Source organism: Bos grunniens, chromosome 28 (assembly GCF_055505025.1).
Source record: "Bos grunniens cultivar Pamir isolate PY7600 chromosome 28, Bosgru_T2T1.0, whole genome shotgun sequence".
NCBI lineage: Eukaryota > Metazoa > Chordata > Mammalia > Artiodactyla > Bovidae > Bos > Bos grunniens.
This window is the reverse complement of record NC_141192.1, coordinates 3,555,699-3,574,152: the sequence shown is the minus strand read 5'-3', so window position 1 is coordinate 3,574,152 and position 18,454 is coordinate 3,555,699. Positions and strand designations below refer to the sequence as shown.

At 46.3% G+C, this 18,454-nt stretch overlaps 1 protein-coding gene across 6 annotated transcripts in view; it reads right to left on the bottom strand.

Moving 5' to 3' along the window:
* The window catches only part of FRMPD2 (FERM and PDZ domain containing 2), a 99,603-nt gene that overhangs the window by 15,456 nt on the left and 65,693 nt on the right, over nt 1-18,454 (bottom strand). For all 6 annotated transcript variants that reach the window (XR_015156613.1, XR_015156614.1, XM_086381274.1 and 3 more), the window contains 9 exons: nt 14,835-15,045; nt 11,768-11,868; nt 10,093-10,185; nt 9,319-9,426; nt 9,110-9,226; nt 6,107-6,312; nt 3,794-3,898; nt 2,647-2,740; nt 1,822-1,907 (listed from right to left, as the gene is read on the bottom strand). Coding sequence is in view for 4 of the 6 variants with exons in the window: in XM_086381274.1 (XP_086237400.1) it covers nt 1,822-1,907; nt 2,647-2,740; nt 3,794-3,898; nt 6,107-6,312; nt 9,110-9,226; nt 9,319-9,426; nt 10,093-10,185; nt 11,768-11,868; nt 14,835-15,045 (1,121 nt within the window). In the remaining 2 variants the exon portion in view is untranslated. The remainder of the gene's footprint in view (nt 1-1,821; nt 1,908-2,646; nt 2,741-3,793; nt 3,899-6,106; nt 6,313-9,109; nt 9,227-9,318; nt 9,427-10,092; nt 10,186-11,767; nt 11,869-14,834; nt 15,046-18,454) is intronic.

Below are 18,454 nucleotides of genomic sequence, written 5' to 3'. Positions count from 1 at the left end.
TGGGTGGATGAACTCAATTTACACCTCATATGGAAACCAGGAGGCTCTCCCTCCACACTGCAAATGCTTCATAATTTTTTTGATACTTCTAGTAGCTGCCTCATTTGAATCTCAAATCCAAATCTCCAATCTAGCCTATTTGTTGGGGTCCAGAGCCACATTTCCAACTGTCTATTGGACAAATGATCCTGGAAGTAATGCATGTACTTCCATTTCAGTATATTCAAGTCCAAATCATCTTCTTTGTCTCGCTCACCCTCCCTGCCCACTCCTCATTCTGCCTAAAACACTTCTATTCTTGCCTTTGCTCTCTCAGAACCCAGACCTGTCCCTCAGCTAACCTCCCAGGGGCCACTCTTGCAGTAGCCCAACTCTCTTCCTTCCACCTTCCAAATACACATCTGGCTTCCAAGGCTTGCATGTTCTCCACCAGAAACATCCCCCACAATGTTCCCTTCTCCATTCCCTTCTCCCTTGCCAATGGCCAGCTGAACTGGAGCAAGTGCCCTCTCACTTGACGTCCTGGACCCTATCTCCTCTTCCTTCAGTCCATTCCCCTCAAGGTTATTGGTGGATTAAAATAAGACAGAGTTGAACATGCAACACTCTTGATTAAAAGTCTCCAGTGTTTTCCATCACCTAAAATTCAACCCCTCGGGACAGTATCCCAGGTGGCTTAAGTCCATCCAGCCTCCCCCTTTATTTCTGGTTCAGTTTCCCACCCTCCTCCCCCACACCATATGCTCCCATTACCCAGAGCATGACCCTATCACCTGGAAGCTCTTGATTCTAAGCTTCCACTCAGGGAACCCAACCCTGCCAACATCCTCCTGCAGCAATGGTCATTCAGCACCAAGCCTGTGACCCCAGAGTGACAGTTGCTACCTGTCATCACCGCTAGTAGGTTGGCCAAATACATTCTCTGAGCACGCCCATTAGCAAAGTTCCAAAGAATACAGAATACTAATAAATGATGACTCTGTTTTCAAGATATGTCAACCACGGTCACCAAGACAAGTAAATCTCACCACAAACTAGAAGAATGCTTTGGGCAAGGAAGCAAAAGGAGGCCCTTCCTTGCCTCTATTTGCCAGAGGGGGTCCTAGGGGTTCTCTGCATTTCTGCCAATTGCTCAGTTGCCAAGAGGGAGACCCCAGCTCTCTGGCTTAGGACACTGTGGCAAGCAGAACCTCCCACTCCCAGGTGGAGGATGGGACAGAGAACAACAACATCCAGATGCTGCCTGGATACTGCACAGAAAGAGAACTTTGAAGTTAATGCTCTGTGCATCCTGATTTCTACGTCATTGTTGTTAAAGGACCCCCAGGACAGTGTGTCCTATAATTACAAAAGATGATGGGACTGTCACGAACTTGGGGTGTGCTGGGGTGTCAGTGCATGCCAAGACCAGTGCTGAGAGGCCCTGAGAGCAGATGGAGGCATTGGCCAGCTACGGCTGGAGCTGAGGGTATGAGAGGATGGCCGGAGCCAGGCAGGAGAAACCCCTTCACTTCATCAGCTCAGTCCAACTGTCTGATTCCAGACTCTAGGCAAGTGACAGTAAGATTTTCAGGGCTCTCTGTGGGAGGTGAGCTTCCCTGCCTGGGAACATCTGCCTGCTTCCCTCCTGACTTTGACACCTCCAGGGAAAAGTGCAGCTAAAAGGTAGATGTGAAAGGAAAAAAAAGCAAACAGAAAAGAAAGTCGCATTTGTTTCCTGCCTACCCCTCTCGCACCCAGAGGTAACTGCAGCTTCCGATGTTGCCAGGAAATCTCTGGAGGGATGGGAAGCTCCCCAGTAACCAGTAATGTTGCACTCACCTGTCCAGAGCCCTTGAGGCACTGCACGGCCTGCTTGTGGGTGAGGCCGCACAGACTCACTCCATCCACCTGCAAGAGCCGGTCACCTGGGAGGGGAAGATGTCATGTCCCCGAGCTCCTCAAGCTGCAGGAAGGACTTGGGAGACCCTGCCCAGCACCTCTCCATGCAGCCTCAAGGAGGAAGCTGGGAGGAGCCCCGACTAGGCCTGAGTACTGGCCCCTATGAACACCTCCACACTCAGTGGTCCAGAAACTTCTGTCATTGGCTCAGCGTAGTTAAGCCAATTAACAAGCACGGCCTTGTCCTTTTCTCAACTTCCCATGAGACTATTTTTGAAAGTTTTTGCAAGTCTCTTACAAGTAACATTCATATCTCCAGGACATTTTTTATTTCAAAAAAAGGTCAGGGAGACCCAGTTGATGCCAGGGACACTGAAATTCTAGTGGAAATGTATGTAGGTAAGATCTCAGTGCATTTTTTAGCTCCATTCTGGCCATTTTGGAGAGCAGTGAAAACTCTCCCCCTTCCTTCAGAGCAATGGGCTTGAGGAAGGGCAGATAGGAGGCTTGCTGGAGCACTACTCCCATGAAAGCCAAATGGCCACAAGCTTATTTTAAAATCTCATATTTTTAAATCACCTGTTTCCCAAGTATTTTGAGCCCCATGTTACATGTCAGGTAGGTGGGCTTTTCCAGGTGAAGAGGCTGAGAGCTAGAGAGACAATCATTTGTACAGGAGAAAGAGTGAGAGTTGGGCAAGCCTTGCAGGCTGCAACCCCCAGGCCAGGGATCCTCACACCACAGAATGCAGAGCCCATCCCTCACCCTGCAGGATCCGCCCTTCTTTGGCAGCTGGCCCTCCAGGAACGATGGATTTCACGTAAATACCTCCACAGAATACACTTGTGTTAATTCCTCCCTGGAAAATACAATAAAAAAAAAAACTCACCAGCCATTTGCTCCCCTCCTAAAGGGGCTTCCCCAACCTCCCTGACTCAGAGAACCCCCATCTGCAGTGCAACTCTACCTATCACGTCCTATTTATGTGACACCATCTTATATATTCACTTGTTCGTTTAGGCTATATTATCCCCTGAGCAGGAAGGTGAGATGCTCATAAGAAGTATAACAATATGAGCTGGATAAGAGAGTTGTGCTGTGTCCAGCCCAGCACTGGCCCATGGCAGATGCTCAGAAATGAATCATATCAATGCTCCACTTTGTGTCTCCATAAGCAGAGACCAGCAAAGGTGGATACAGCTATGATCCAAAAGGCTGGTGCCTGGCCTGTCCCACACACTCATGTGTTGATCTGTGTATGCAAAGGTAGAATTCAACTACACAGCGTTCTGCAGTTTACTGTTTTTTTAACTTAACAATAGATCACTAAGGTCCATACCATCACTAGACAAAGACCTAACCCTTTTTCTTCTAGTTTTTCCATGCATGTATGTACACACGTATAAAGATTCAGTGGGGTTATATCATCTATGTACAATTTTTATCCTCACTCCTCCAGGGTCCGCCAGATGGAGCTCCAGAATCAAATGCAGTGTCCATGCTGAATAGAAGTCTTGCCAATCTGACTTTGTCCTGGCCTTGGACATGGGAGCTTGAGGCCCCGCTGTGTCCCTGCTGTGGATGACTGGAGACAACCCCACCCATCTTCGGCTTGTGTCCCTGAATCCCCACCCTGCCACCCTCTCCTTATTGTCCAGTGTAACCTTAATTCCAACCATGCTCCTTGGAGTGTCTGCTCATCCCAAGCTTGTCATTAGTCCTCCAGTTTCACCTACAACTCCCATTCCTCACTGAGGCCCCCACAGATTTCCTTGGTTCATCACTTCTGGCGTGCTGCTTGTACCCAATGGGCACTGGGTTATTAGAGACTGGCATATGAGTGTAATGCCCACCAAGGCTCCAGATGAACATCTTTCAACTATTTACTTTTCAAACTCTTAGAAATTCTTACAGTCACGCTGAATCCAAGTGTCCCATCTTCTTTAACCAGCTCCACAAAGTAAATTTCGCTGGCATTGGTTTCTGAAGGTGATGGAGGACAGGAAGAACCAGCACCCTGCACAAACAAACAGAAGGAGAGAAGGTGTGAAGGCACGGGCCCTGCCTGAGCAGATGGCATCTCTTACCTCTCCCTCACTCTCAGGAGATAGAGAAAAAAAATTGCACACTAAAATAATCATAAGTTTCAGGGTTGGGCCAACAGAGGATTCCTTGTATTCCAGGACTTGTCTCCTGGTCACTCCAGCCTTGTTTCCCAATCCACAGGACTGGAATGAGCGATCTCCTTCTAACAGTGAGTATGAATGATGCCTGACGCCTAACAAGGACTCAATCGATTCCCTTCTGTTTCTACTTGAGATGCAAATATTGTTATGAGAACTGAAGTCATTCAGACACTTCCTACACACGACACCATTCAAGTGAGGGCATGCTGGATACCAGACACATAGTAGCTGCCCCAGCAGAAGAAAACCTCGGGAGGATCTTCAGCCATGTCTAGCGAGAGTAGCTGCATGGGTCTCTACTCTACAGTGAGTGAATGCATGAGGGAAGGACAGAAGAGAAAATCATCGACCTCATCCCAGGCATTCTGCTCAGTGCTGTGACACATGATATGTTAAGTCATCCTTCCAATCATAACCTTAATTGAGCACCCACTATATGCCAGGTACTGTAAAAGTTGGGGAGGTGGCAGTGATGAGACACGCATGCCCATATCGAACACTTCTAATGGGGAAGGATCTTCCAATGAGCTGTGCCAAGATGGGGCCACATACTCCCAGCCTTTTGTCGTATCTGCCTCCTTGACCTAGCTTCTTCTTGGTCTGCCTTGTCAGAAAATACAATTAGCACATAGAAAATAAATAGGCTGAAGTAAGCTAAAAAAAAAAAATCTTGATACTAATATTTGGTCTTTGACTTTAGTTCCTGACACAGAACTCTCAAATCCCTTGGAATTTTCTGGGTGAGGAGAATGTCTTTGGTTCTAAAGAGTGGACTCTGACTTCCTGTACAGTTTCAGGATGGGGACTGGTGACCAGAAAATCAAACCATGATTAGAAGCTTGGAACTTTCCACTCCACCCAACTCCCCATGCTCTGGGGAGGCAAGAGGAGCTGGAGGTTGAGCTAAAGATCCATCATGTCTGTGTGCTGAAGCCTCCATAAATATTTTAAAAGTATGGGATTCATAGCTGCTGTGTTGATAAACGCATCTACGCAGGAAGTATGGCACACCCGCACTCCAGAGGGAGAAGATCGCGCTCTCAGGACCCTTCTAGACTCCATCCTGTGCATCTCTTCATGTGCCTGTTTCCATTAAAAACATCCTTTACAGTAAATCAGCAATGGCTGATTTCCATTTGAAACTGAACCGTTTCTGAATGAAACTCTTTTCCTGGGTTCTGTGAGTTGTTCTAGGAAATTAACAAACCCAAGGAGGTGGTTACAGAGAACTCCAGTTTGCAGCCGCATCGGACAGGAGTGTGGGTAACCTGGGACCAACGACTCGACTGTGGTCTGAAGTGGAGCCGTTTCAAGGACCTAGTCCTTCACCTGTGGGATCTGGTGCTAATTCCAGCCCATTAGTGACAGAATTGCTCGATGTGGAAAATCCACAAAACTGGGGTCACGGTGAGATAAAGGAGAACAGAGGTTCATTCTGGACGCAGGGCTTTGAGGCGGAGTGAGCCAGAAGACACACAGCTGACAGCGCTCCATGGGGCCCAGAGCAAAAGGGAAAGAGATCTGTGGGGCAAGGAGCCCTTTCCATCAGTGAAACACAGCTGGAGGGTGGTGGCCCAGGATCTAAGGCAGACAGTTCTCTGCACCCCGAAGCCAGCCTTTCTCTTCTTCCTCCTTGGTGTGCTGTCAAGAGCAAAGCCAATGAGTTGCAGCCTGAGGGCCAACTAGAGGCCAACAATGCGAGAGGTCTGATTGTCCCTGCATTGGCCGCAGCAGCAGCCAGTCATTACCAGCCGCCGTTTTAATTAGTGGCCGGGGCCACTGAAACCTTGAACACTGAGCCCCGGCACTCCACGCGAAGTTTTCCCTTTTGCCTTTTACATTTTTCTCAATAACCATGTACTGTGAGCATTTATTTCCATTTTGAAGATGAGAAAACTGAGGGTCAGAGAAGTTAAGTAACCTCTATCCGCCTGATGTGGCAAATAGAGAACAAAGAAGAACTTTTGAGCCAAGGCTGCTGGGCTCCACAGCCTGTTCTCTTTACTCCGGGCTCTAGAGTGAAGCAAGAGGATGATTACCTTTAACGGCAGAGCAGACAGCTGAGGGCTCAACCCGGGCATTACGCTCTGAGTCTGAGCCATTTCCAGTTCTTCGATATTTCTCTCCCGGTCTTGTGTGTGTGATGAAAGACTTCCCTGGTGCCCATTGCTCAGGCTGTCTGTAGAGCATACCCCTGAATTGGCTGTGCTGTTCTTCTCCTCGCTTGAGGTATTGCCACAAACACCTAGAAAAACAAGCCAAGAGGAAATTGACAGCCTGGAAAAAGGCTGGTGTCTCAGTGGCATTTCTATGTGGGGCACCGTGTTTTCCTCCAGTGATGGAGAGGTCTTTCATAGCAGCTGGGAGCCAGGTGAGTTTAGCACCTCACAAAACATGATGCATTCAGAGTAGAGGAAGGGAGGATTCTGGATGTGCTCTAGAAGCTTAGATAGAGCTCGTGTGACCCAATTATGAAAACGCAGGAGCAACGGACAGCTATAATGGCAGTTCCCCCTAACTAAGCTCTTGTCATGGGATGAGCACCAAACACACACGTATATATATATCTTTCCATCTGTTTTACATGCCCGCCAGGAAGGTGTGACCCCAGCTCAAACATAAAAAAGCAAAGTGAAAAGGATTAAATCTTGCCCAAGACCCCATAACCAGCATGCACTCTTAAAGCTGGCCTCTTCCAGGGTCCCTGCTGATTGCACCTGTAATCACCCTATGATCCAAAGACCAAAGTGTCCAGTCACTGGGAGCAGCTTTGCACTAACTGATGGTGGACTCCTTTCTGGTGAAGACTGGGCCACTGATTGCCTTTTACCCCATGTCTTACCCGTGAGCTGACATACAGCAGAGGAAAGAACCTGAAGAACCAATAGGCAAAACCCTGGGCAAGGTGATTCCCATTTCTGGACCTTGACTTCCTTCTATCTAAAATAGAAATAATATCAACCACTTCACAGGGTTGGTGAGGCTTAGAGATTACATACAGAGAAAGATGTTTATATATGGAGAGAGGGGGGGAGAGAGAGATTACAGCTTAGTACTTGGTACCAAGAACCTGGATATGTGTATTTACTATTCATGCGTTAGTATCAGTGATTCAACTAGATCCCCGTATATACGAGGAAGGGACACAGTTAGATTTTCTTTAAATCTGGATATATAGACACATAAGTAAGTTTACGACTTTTGATACAGACTCATTACCACCCAAGAAAGTGCCCAAATCCAGTGAATGAACTTAATTTAATGAATTAGATTAGAAGTTGTTCAATCCTAAAGGTATTCGGTAGAGACTGGTGGAGCCACCATTCGGTAATGCCTTATTTCTGGCCATTTTATTCAGATTCTGCTGCCATAGTCCTCGGGCAACGTTGGCAGCATCTGTTCATTTTCTCCCGTACCCTCGACAAGAGATGAGGACAGGACTTACAATTGTATTAAAATGTCAAGCTGTGCAACGTATGTCCTGCCTAATGGAAATACAAGCTAGGAGACCTTCTACGGGTAATTAAAACTCATTTTACTGTAGATGGTGATGACTTCTCCTGAGAGAATGATACCTGTCTTGTTCCTGACCTCCAATCCAGAGCACCTCCCCCAGTAGCACCTCAATCACATAGAAACTCCTGGCGATCAAGCCTCTGCCCACAGTGACCAGCTGGAGTCTCTGTGAAAACATCTTCCTCCAAAGGCGGCAGCTGTGTCGAGGATCTCCAGCTGTGACCAGGCAGTTACTCACAGGTGACAGGTCCCCAGGATGAGAGTGCGTGTAACTCAGAGGCACTGTGGCTGCTCTATCATCTAAAGTTCTAATGTGAGACTGTGATTTTGAGCCTCACAGATTTGGGGTGCCACCCTCCAATCCTAGCTGGCACCCTTAACACAAATGACTCCAGCTCACTTGCATTATGTTTCTCGATTTAAGAAAAGGATGATTTGATTTCTCCTTTCTGTCCCTCCTGTGGAACGTGTAGAGGGAAACCAAGGACAGCTAAAGTAATGTGGGAAGGACAGTGACAATATACAAAAGCCAATACAGCGGTGAGCTGCGGCTGGTATTTTGGAAGGGCTGGGCAGGCTCCTGGGTCAGCTCTAAACACAGGGTGAAAGGCATACGTCTGCGGCCCCAGCTTTGCCGCCTCTCCCACTCCCCGTAGCTGCTGGGCCCGGGGGGGCTGCGGCCCCAGGAAAGCCATCTGGGGATGGTGTGCACACGTGCAGGAATGAGAGAGATTTTTCGGTGGGCACAGCAAAGGGGCAACAACATTCAGGACCCAGCACTGCTGGCTGGTGTGGCTTGAAGCGTTGCTGTGCATGAGAGGGAATTATACAAAGCTCCTCGAGCGCGAGCCTTGCTTTGCAGGCAGTCTGCTGGCAAACAGGATCATCCAACCAAAAAGCAGTGGAGGGCCTAGGTGACTGGGAGGGAAAGAGATGTTAATACGCCCCATCACTTCCATCAAGCCCCCACCAAATCTGCCCCAGATAAACATAGTAATATCATTTTTTGATAGTAGATAGTCGTATAGTTATCTAAAGGATGAATAAAAACATCTTAAAAGGAGAAAAACAAACCTTTACTCGATTGATCTGTAACACGCTAAGCCTTGGTGAAGTAAGAACAGAATGCTTGTTATGTGAGTAGCCCCCACCCCCATCTCCTTCCCTTTTGATTGCCACACCTATGCCCCCAGCTATGCAGAAACCCCGCAGCAGCCACTTTCAATAAGGACTTGGGTGACAGAAAGCAGATCCTCCCTGTCATGCAAGAAAACTGGCACCGAAACACGCAATGGCTGCATCGGATAAAGAACCAAGGCAGGCTTCTCCCGTTCAGCAGGACAAGCAACGGTAGAGCCTGTGCTGGCCCTGAAATTGTGGAGTTTATTGATTTGTGCCAAAGCCATTACCACGGGGAAAGTAATGAACAAGACCTCCATGACTTAAAATCCCAGTCCCAGAAGGTAAAGATGCAAGCCTGAGAATAAAGAAGACTCTCCAGCTTCTGAAAGCAGATGAAGACATACCTTTTGACTGAGAAATGATTAACTCTATGTTGTCAGGAGAATTCTGAATCATTCTAACAGCCATATCGAATGTGAAGCCCTCCAGACTGATGCGATTCAGGGCTAGGATCTGCCCTCCTGGAAGAATTAGACATCTCAATCATCCCATCAAGAAAATGAAAAAGTGCAATTCCTTAAAGCAGCATCTCTTGCAATTTAAAAAGACATACCTGGTTTGATCTTTTTGGCTTTTTCAGCTGGTCCCCCAGGTATAATAGAAGATATAAAGATGCCAGGATCCACTTTGCCTACATCTTCCCCCTCATTAATCACAAAACCTGTAGTCCAATTATATTAAAGAATATGATGATGATTTTGCAGCTCAGAGAGGTTGGGTTATTTACTTGAGATTATGCAGCTGATATTTGTACCTAGGCCCTCTGATCTTCAAACAACTCTTTCTACTCTGCCATGACGCATGGAGAAAAGTAGATGGTCTCCCTTTCAGAAGCACAGCTAAAGCCCATCAATGTACATGGATTTTGCTCCAGTACATAATCAGAGATAAGAAAAAGATGATATTTAATCAAGTACTTTCTCTCAGTGCCTTATTTCTTGTAAGGTTATAATAAGGTTCTTAGGGGTCTTCAAATGTGGTAAATTGTAAGAGGTGAAAAATATTGTCTATTCTTCTCCATCACTAAGAATTTCAATATACTAAGATATGGTGTTAGGTGAAAAATTGTTTTTCTACCTTGTTCTTAGATTTTCAAGATACACACTCCAAAATCTTATAGGATCTAAAAAGAAACTTTTGTCCCCAAAGTCCCATTACTCATTAGGGATATTTAAAGGGAAGAAAAAGAAGTGATCACTGAAAAAAGGCAAATTGGAAGAGGACAGGCAGGAAAAGGGAGTAGGAAAGTCTAAAGGGAAGATGGTACACACTTCCTTTCTGCCCAGAGAGAGAGAGACTGGGACTCCTCTACCGGGGGCCCTCTTACCAAAACCACGGTGTGGGTCCCGGCTCAGAGTCACATGCACAATTTCTCCATCTGGTTCAGCTATAAAGCTCCTTCTCCTGTTATTTCGTGATCCTAGATATGAAAATAAAGCCACACATTGTGCTTTTTCCCAAAATTATCTGAGAGGTAATGCAAAGGGTGTGAACAGCATTTCACACACACACGGGTGTGCACGTGCATAATACTGTGCACCGACCACGGAGCACATACCGGATGAGCTCACTGGGCCAGCGGTGGCTCATCAAAAGCAGAGGAAGGCAGGGTGGGCCATGTGCTTGTTCTGCACGACTTATTACAGCTATTCTTTTTCTGCACTGGTCTTAGGATAAGACAGAATTTGAGCAGAGGTGACTTTGCTGACAGGGCTTCCCAGAGAGTACAATGGTAAAGAATCTGCCTGCTGATGCAGGAGATGCAGGAGACATAGGTTTGATCCCTGGGCTGAGAAGATCCCCTGCAGGAGAAAATGGCGACCCACTCCAGTATTTTTGTCTGGATAATCCCATGAACAGTGGAGCCTGGAAGACTACAGTCCATGGGGTCACACAGAGTTGGAAACGGCTGAGCAACTGAGCCTGTACAACCCTGCTGACGATGAAAGCCAGAACTAAAGTTGAGCGCAGAGATGACACAGCAAAGCCTTCCTCTTGTTGGCCCCTCACCACCAGGCGTGATGTGGCCTCAAAGTCCAGCGGAGGCACCCTGCAAGTTTGCCCCCAGCTTGGGTCTTGCAGGGGACTCAAGACAGAGCCTTAAGGGGCATTCCAATTCTGACCACAGAGCACATGGACAAATCCCCAAACGGTAACCCACCCCTCAAAGATTTCCACATCACGCCCTCCCACAGGGCACCATAATAGGACTGGCACACAGGTCATGTAAAGAGCCTCCTGGTGGTATTCCAGATTCAGCCCCCAGGCTTAATGCTCACAAATAATATACATATTAATATTTATCAATATGTATATTAATATCTTCATAACACAAATATCTTCTCTAACTCAGGAACTTTTATGTCCCACTGGGGACCTTCCTAGAGGATATATGACGAAGAGGGAGGCCGTCTGCCCTGATTATGTTTTCTGATAAGAGAAAGTGAAAGTGTTAGTTGCTCAGTCATGTTTGACTCTTTGCAACCCCATGGATTGTAGCCCACCAGGCTCCTCAGTCCATGGACTTTTCCAGCCAAGAATACTGGAGTGGGTTGCCATTTTCTTCTCCAGGGAATTTTCCAGGGATTGAGCCCAGGTCCCCCGCACTGTGGGCAAATTCTTTACCATCTGAGCCCCCAGGGAATCCCCTTTCTGGTAAGTAGTGGGAGATGATATTCTGGGACTGCATGAAGAGTTGTAACAAAAATGAATGAAGCATTTTTCTAACCATGCCTCTCCATGGCAGGTATTCCTCACACTGGACCAGAGTGCTCAGAATCTTGGCCAGTGCTCACACATTTCAGATCAATGTGCCCAGCCCAAGCCAAAGGTGGACAATAAGGGCTCTTCTCAACCATAAGTACTTTTGAGATTAATGGAAAAACAAAAAAAAAGCTGTGAACATTGTTGGAGAAGCAAAATGAAGTGATGGCAAAAGACTGAAAGCAAGCTTAACGGGTAAGGTTTCCTTTACCCCTGCTTGGCCGATGGTTGGCCTGTACCTGTGCGCATGCTCTGAGCAGGCTGCCTAGAGAGAGGGTCACAAGTTGTTGGCTTCTGAATCAAACAGAGGCGCTCCAGCTGCTCTCGGCCAAGGCAGGGGCTGTGGGGAAAGACAACAAGTTTAGACAAGAGGCCCCTGGGAGGCAACTTCCCACCATTCAGAGTATGTGTGGTGGTCCCATGCTCTATCGGTCAGCAGATCTCTAGATGCCATCAAAGGCTGACCTGGTTATTCCCTTTTCATGGAAAGTTATCAGTAACCTCTGATGAAAGAGATGGGAATACCAGACCACCTGACCTGCCTCTTGAGAAACCTGTATGCAGGTCAGGAAGCAACAGTTAGAACTGGACATGGAACAACAGACTGGTTCCAAAAAGGAAAAGCAGTACATCAAGGCTGTATATTGTCACCCTGCTTATTTAACTTATATGCAGAGTACATCATGAGAAACACTGGGCTGGAAGAAGCACAAGCTGGAATCAAGATTGCCAGGAGAAGTATTAATAACCTCAGATATGCAGATGACACCATCCTTACAGCAGAAAGTGAAGAAAAACTAAAGAGCCTCTTGATGAAAGTGAAAAAGGAGAGTGAAAAAGTAGGCTTAAAGCTCAACATTCAGAAAACGAAGATCATGGCATCCGGTCCTATCAGTTCATAGCAAATAGATGGGGAAACGGTGGAAACAGTGGCAGACTTTATTTTTGGGGGCTCCAAAATCATTGCAAATGGTGACTGCAGCCATGAAATTAAAAGATGCTTACTCCTTGGAAGGAAAGTTATGACCAACCTAGACAGCATATTAAAAAGCAGAGACATTACTTTGTCAACAAAGGTTCGTCTAGTCAAGGCTATGGTTTTTCCTGTGGTCATGTATGGATGTAAGAGTTGGACTATAAAGAAAGCTGAGCATCGAAGAATTGATGCTTTTGAACTGTGGTGTTGGAGAAGACTCTTGAGAGTCCCTTGGACTGCAAGGAGATCCAACCAGTCCATCCTATAGGAAATCAGTCCTGGGTGTTCATTGGAAGGACTGATGTTGAAGCTGAAACTTCAATACTTTGGCCACCTCATGCAAAGAGCTGACTCATTTGAAAAGACCCTGATGCTAGGAAAGATTGAAGGCAGGAGGAGAAGGGGATGACAGAGGATGAGATGGTTGAATGGCATCACCGACTCAATGGACATGAGTTTGGGTAAACTCCGGGAGTTGGTGATGGACAGGGAGGCCTGGCGTGCTGCGTTTCATGGGGTCACAAAGAGTCGAACACAACTGAGCAACTGAACTGACTGACTGACTGATGTGAGTCATTAAGGGTTGTGAAAACCTGGCATTCATAAACTAAAAGTAGAGGAGATTACTGAGGACTCTGATTCAGCTTTCGATTGAGAAGGCCGGCTGCCATGCAATGTTGCCAGTCCCCTCATGGGCATGTCCTCTAGTGAGAGAGTCAGTTCCTAGGCAGGTTGATAAGGAGTCTAGGGGTCCCCAAGGAGAGAGGGGTCTGGAATTCTCAAGGAGGAAGAAAGGACAAACTTTTTTTCTTTCTCCACATTCCTTAGGATTATATAGCAATAATGTATCCTACCTGAGGACAGTCTCTGGATTAAACCTTCTGGCTAATTCTGTTATCTTAAAATGTAAATTATGGGAGGTCTTTACAACCTCCAGACATTCTTTGGATTATATAACTTCGTTGTTAACACTAGCAAGCGGGTAGTCTTTCTGCTCCCTTCTGATGCCTATGTCAGAAGCTTTCTCTATCTCCTTTATACTTTAATAAAACTTTATTACACAAAAGCTCTGAGCGATCAAGCCTCGTCTCTGGCCCCAGATTGAATTCTTCTCCTCCGGGGGCCAAGAATCCCAGTGTATTCGCGTGATTCAACAACAACCTTTCACTAGCAGGTCACTGGAAGGGTATTTTGCAGTCAAAGCATTCGCAGATGGCCTCGAGTCAGTCATGGCTTCTTTGAGCTTTTAATCTATCAGGTGAGCTGAGCTCACCGTCCCAGTCATCCCCAGCAGTGGGCTGGGCATGTAAATAACACAGTCTTGGAGGCTTCAGACCAGTCCAGATGAGTACCGTCAAGAGGAGAAGAATCAGCCAGCCAAGCCCTGCCTTAAATTTGTAACCCAGAAAATTGTGAAATAGAATAACGCGATGCTTGCTATTTTAAGCCACTGTGCTTTGGGGTTGTTCGTCACACAGTAATAGATAGCTTGGCTTCATCATTACTGATTGGGTTTGCAGTATATGGTGATGCATATTTGCATCAACAGATTGGGAGCCATAATTTTCTATGAATTGCTTTAAGATATAATATATGCATCACAATCCAAATCAACCACCCTTTCCTCTTGCTGAAACAGATGTATAACTCATTCCAAAGAACAGCTCCTGTAACATCTTCATTGCTCCTGTAACGTCACATGCTGCCTGTGAATCTGTGCTATTTTTATTGCACCATGTTAGTGCAATCCAACTGATAGGCTAGTTTAAAATTTATGGATCATTGTGTTATAATGTAGAGTTATGTTGATAAGCTCATTATTTTGCCTTGCAAATTAAATTACAAGTGATTCATCAACAAAGAAAGCAGCAGTAGTGTAGCAGTTAGGAGTGCAGATTCCAGGGCCAGTTGTGTGTGTTCAAGTCCCAAAATGGGAGAAAATAGAAACTACTCTGTAGGGTTGTGAAGGCTAAAGTCTTTGATGGATACAGTATTTAGAACAGTACCTGGTTCATGACAAACCCGAAAAGGTACTACAACTTGCTTATTTCGTCCTCATCAATTTCGTATCATCACCTAGCTCTTTCTCCGCCAAAAGATAGAGCAGCATAGCAGGGAGACACGGGATATCGGCCTTAGAGTGTTTAGCATAGATTTGGCCCACAGACAGCCTTCGGGAAATCTCTGTGGAATTAACTGGTAATTACCCAATGAACACGTACTTCCCTGAGACATCTGACCTCCTTTAAACAAGGTCTTCACGTAGGGATTGCTCCAGAGCACCAAGTACACGGCGGTTCAGGCCCAGAGAGCAGACGTGTCAAACCCACCTGCCTCTGAGTCCTTGGGCCCTTGTCCCCTTGCTGGTGTCCATGGTGAAGTTATCCAGCGACCTGCGCAGCAGGCCCCCCGCGGCATCCTCCAGCCCAGGTATGAACAGCGCATTTTCTGAGCTCGACAGTCTCTGAATCCAAGTGAGTTGGTTGGACTGGGCCAGGTGTGCAAGACTCAGACTGGCCATTTGCACACACTTATCAGAGTCTGAAATGTGGCAGAAACAGATAAACATAAATACCCACAAGAATGATGCTGGTTCCATCACTCTCATGGCAGCAACACATCACAGGCCCCAGGTGCTGTCCTGGCTTTACTTTGTCTGCAGCGAGGGACCTATTTTTCCTCATGCTGGCTCGTGGAGCTGCTGTGATGAGCCCTGAGAATGCCAAGTCTGTCTAGTTAGCACTCACTAAGGAAAGAAAACTCAGACACACAGGTAGGAAGAGACGGGATACCCTCCATGCCCTGGCAGCTGAAGGACTTTGAGGCACAGTTCATGGCAGTGTCACAGCGCCAGCAGAGCCTGGTGTAAAATTAACTGCCGCCACCCGTTCTGCTCGCTGCCTTTACAAACCATCCTCCAAACGTTAACAAATAGGTCTGCAGATTACCTGAGCTCCCAAGACTCCTCTCTGCCCTGTGGAACACAATCTTTCATCTCTACACAGCTTAGTTTCCTTACTGATAAGATTTAAGATCCGATTTTCTGAAATATGAATAGATCAGATGTGTTGTCTTCCAGTTTTAACAACGCCCTCCCTCTCTTCTTACAGAAAGAGGTAACAAATGGTTTTGATGAAATCCCTAACGTGAGCCCAGGAATGTGAGTGACTCTCACCACTTCGTTCGTAAGAAACTGGATTTGATAGATAGATTCCTTAACTTAACTAGGATTTATACAAAGTCCAGTTTGTAATTTGAAAAAAGAAAATGATGACTATGTTCTGACTATCAACAGATGGCACGACCCTGTTACGACCAAGAAGAAAAGAATGCTCAGCCCGTGGCACTGGTGTGGCTCCAAGCTGTGTGTGTGAGCGCGTGTCTGCACTCATATCTAAAGCAGTGAGGTGCCTTCAGTGAGAGCTTGTCCGTGAGCGTTTACTTCCTCTAGGAGACAATCCCCCTAACGCACAGCGGGCCTGGTTCACTGTCCGTACCGCACCCACTGAAAAAGGTAGCTCTTTTTTTCTTTTTGGCCTCACAACATGGCATGTGGGATCTTAATTCCCTGACCAGGATCAAACTTGCACCACCTGCAGGGATCGTAACCACTGGACTGCCAGAGAAGTCCCAAGGTAGCCTTTAAAAAATATTTTGGGGAAACGTTCTGTGTCTAGGAGGCACTCAGCACCATCATTCACGTACAGCAGGCAAGGGAGATGGAGAAGGAAATTGCAACCCACTCCAGGATTCTTGCCTGGGAAGTCCCATGGACAGATGGGGCTACAAAAGAGTCAGACACGACTTGGCGACTGAACACAACAGGCAAGGAAGAAAAGAAGACTGAACGCAATTTGAATATGATACAGCAGCAATGGCAGTGATATCCACACTAGCAGCCCACCCGTCCTGTGTGCTTGTCACATGCCAGGCACAGTGGTAAGCATGTTATCTGTATTGTCTCACTTAATCCTCACAAGAACCCTGTGGGTTAGATATTATTATACCCATTTTATAGATGAGGAAAAGTGAGGCTAAGAGAGAGTTGACAATTTGCTCAAGGTCCCCAGGGCTTGTAGGTGGTAGAGCAGGACTCACTCAGCTGGCTTTATAGCCCATACCAGAAAATGGATGTACCGAGGCCGTGGAGATGAAAACAGCACGGGAGATTCATCTGAGGCATTTCCAGCCCCCTCCGATTGCCAAGGTCTAAAGGGACAGTGACCTTAGCCTTAATTATGGTGGATATTTAATACTCACAGGGAGACACTGTAGAGAAAGAAAGTGATGACAGGGACTCAGCTCAAAAAGGTTTTGTGGGATTTCAAAGAACCCTATGTACAGAGGTTGGCGGTATGGGAAGAAGAGGTGTGCCCAAGAGAGGAAGGCTCCAGAAGGTAGCAGAGGAGTAAGATCACAAAGGGCCTGCATTCCCAGCAGAGTTCTGTCCCCAGCAGAAGATGGGGAGCATTGGTGCGCCAGAGAGGAAGCCACAAGGAATCGGAGAAGGGGACTAGGGCAGGACGGCGGCTGGTCACTGCAGGTCTGTGGAGTCTGACAGCCACAAGCTTGCAGAAGGGCCACAAGCACCCCTGAAGCTTTCGGCCAACTGTCTGAAAGGACGAGAAAAGGCCTGTGGTCCCCCTCTGCGATGCTGACAGATTCTCTCTGATTTAATCCTGAATTTATGCACTTGTAGAAGCTCGGTGATTTTTCTCTCACCCCAGGGAATCAAATATAACTATAAAGTAATATGCTTGTTGAGACAATTCACAGAAGAATGACTAAGAAACATTTGGAAAACGTCCAGCTTCCCAACAGTCAAAGAAATGTCAAATGAAACAACACCAAGGAATCATCTCTCCCCATAAATGAACAGAGATAAACATGATGATATGTCTTCCAGCAAAGATGCAGTGAAGCAGGCACGGTGATACTGGGCACGGGAATGGTGCTCAGAAAACCAGCAAAAGCCCTAAAACTGCCCCTGCCTTTGTGTCCCAGATTTAAATGAAATCTAGCTTAAACAAATAATACAAGATACAAAAAAGTTTTTCTCCCACTGATGTTTGCTGCAATATTATTTATGATATTGGAAACTGAAAACCAAATATAAAATCAAAATAGAGGCACAATGAATTAAATGGTTGTATTTCCACACCAATTATCCATCCATTCATTCAAAAAACGTGTGTTAATATTAACCGTCTCCCACTTGATACACCTCTGTTTCATGTTGGAACAGTAAAGGCGGGGACCCTCTCCCTACCCTCTGGGAACTCCCAGCTCACTGAAAGGTGGAGGCAGACACATCCACAAATCAAAGGGGCTGAGCACCACGCGTGAGAAGGTGGAGCCTGCACGAAAGGAGGAGCAGTCAGCTCCATCTGGGAAGGGAGCACAGAGGCGGTTAACTGGCAAGGACTGCAAGGAGCAGATTGTCCTTGAACTTATTCTTGGAGAATCAGACTTATCTTGGTTGTCTGAGCCTGGAAGAGCATGGCAAGTAGAGGCCATGCAAATATTAGATTCCCCAAAATTCCTATTATGGTCGAATCTGTAGTTTGAGAAAACAGTGTATTATGAGCAAGACAGGCTTAAAAGGACTAATTTTGCTAGTAAGCCCATGGAGTCTTTATAAATATTTTATGTTCATTGATATCAGGCAATAAAATAGATACGGATGATGTCTCACACTTTATTTTAGCAATAGCAGGTAAAACATAATTTACATTCATTATTTCTAGCTCCCTGGAAACATCATAGAAATGCTAGTCTGTGACTTCAAAGACATATTTATATATTTGTTTGGTTTTGCTGAAAATAATAGGCCACTTTTATTTTCTGTATTTGGTTCTGCATCTGAATGCTCAACAATTTTGTTTCCTATTTGATCCCCAGGATCTCCAGGATGCCAGGATGCAGGGACGCAGCTCCCCTGTGAATTGAC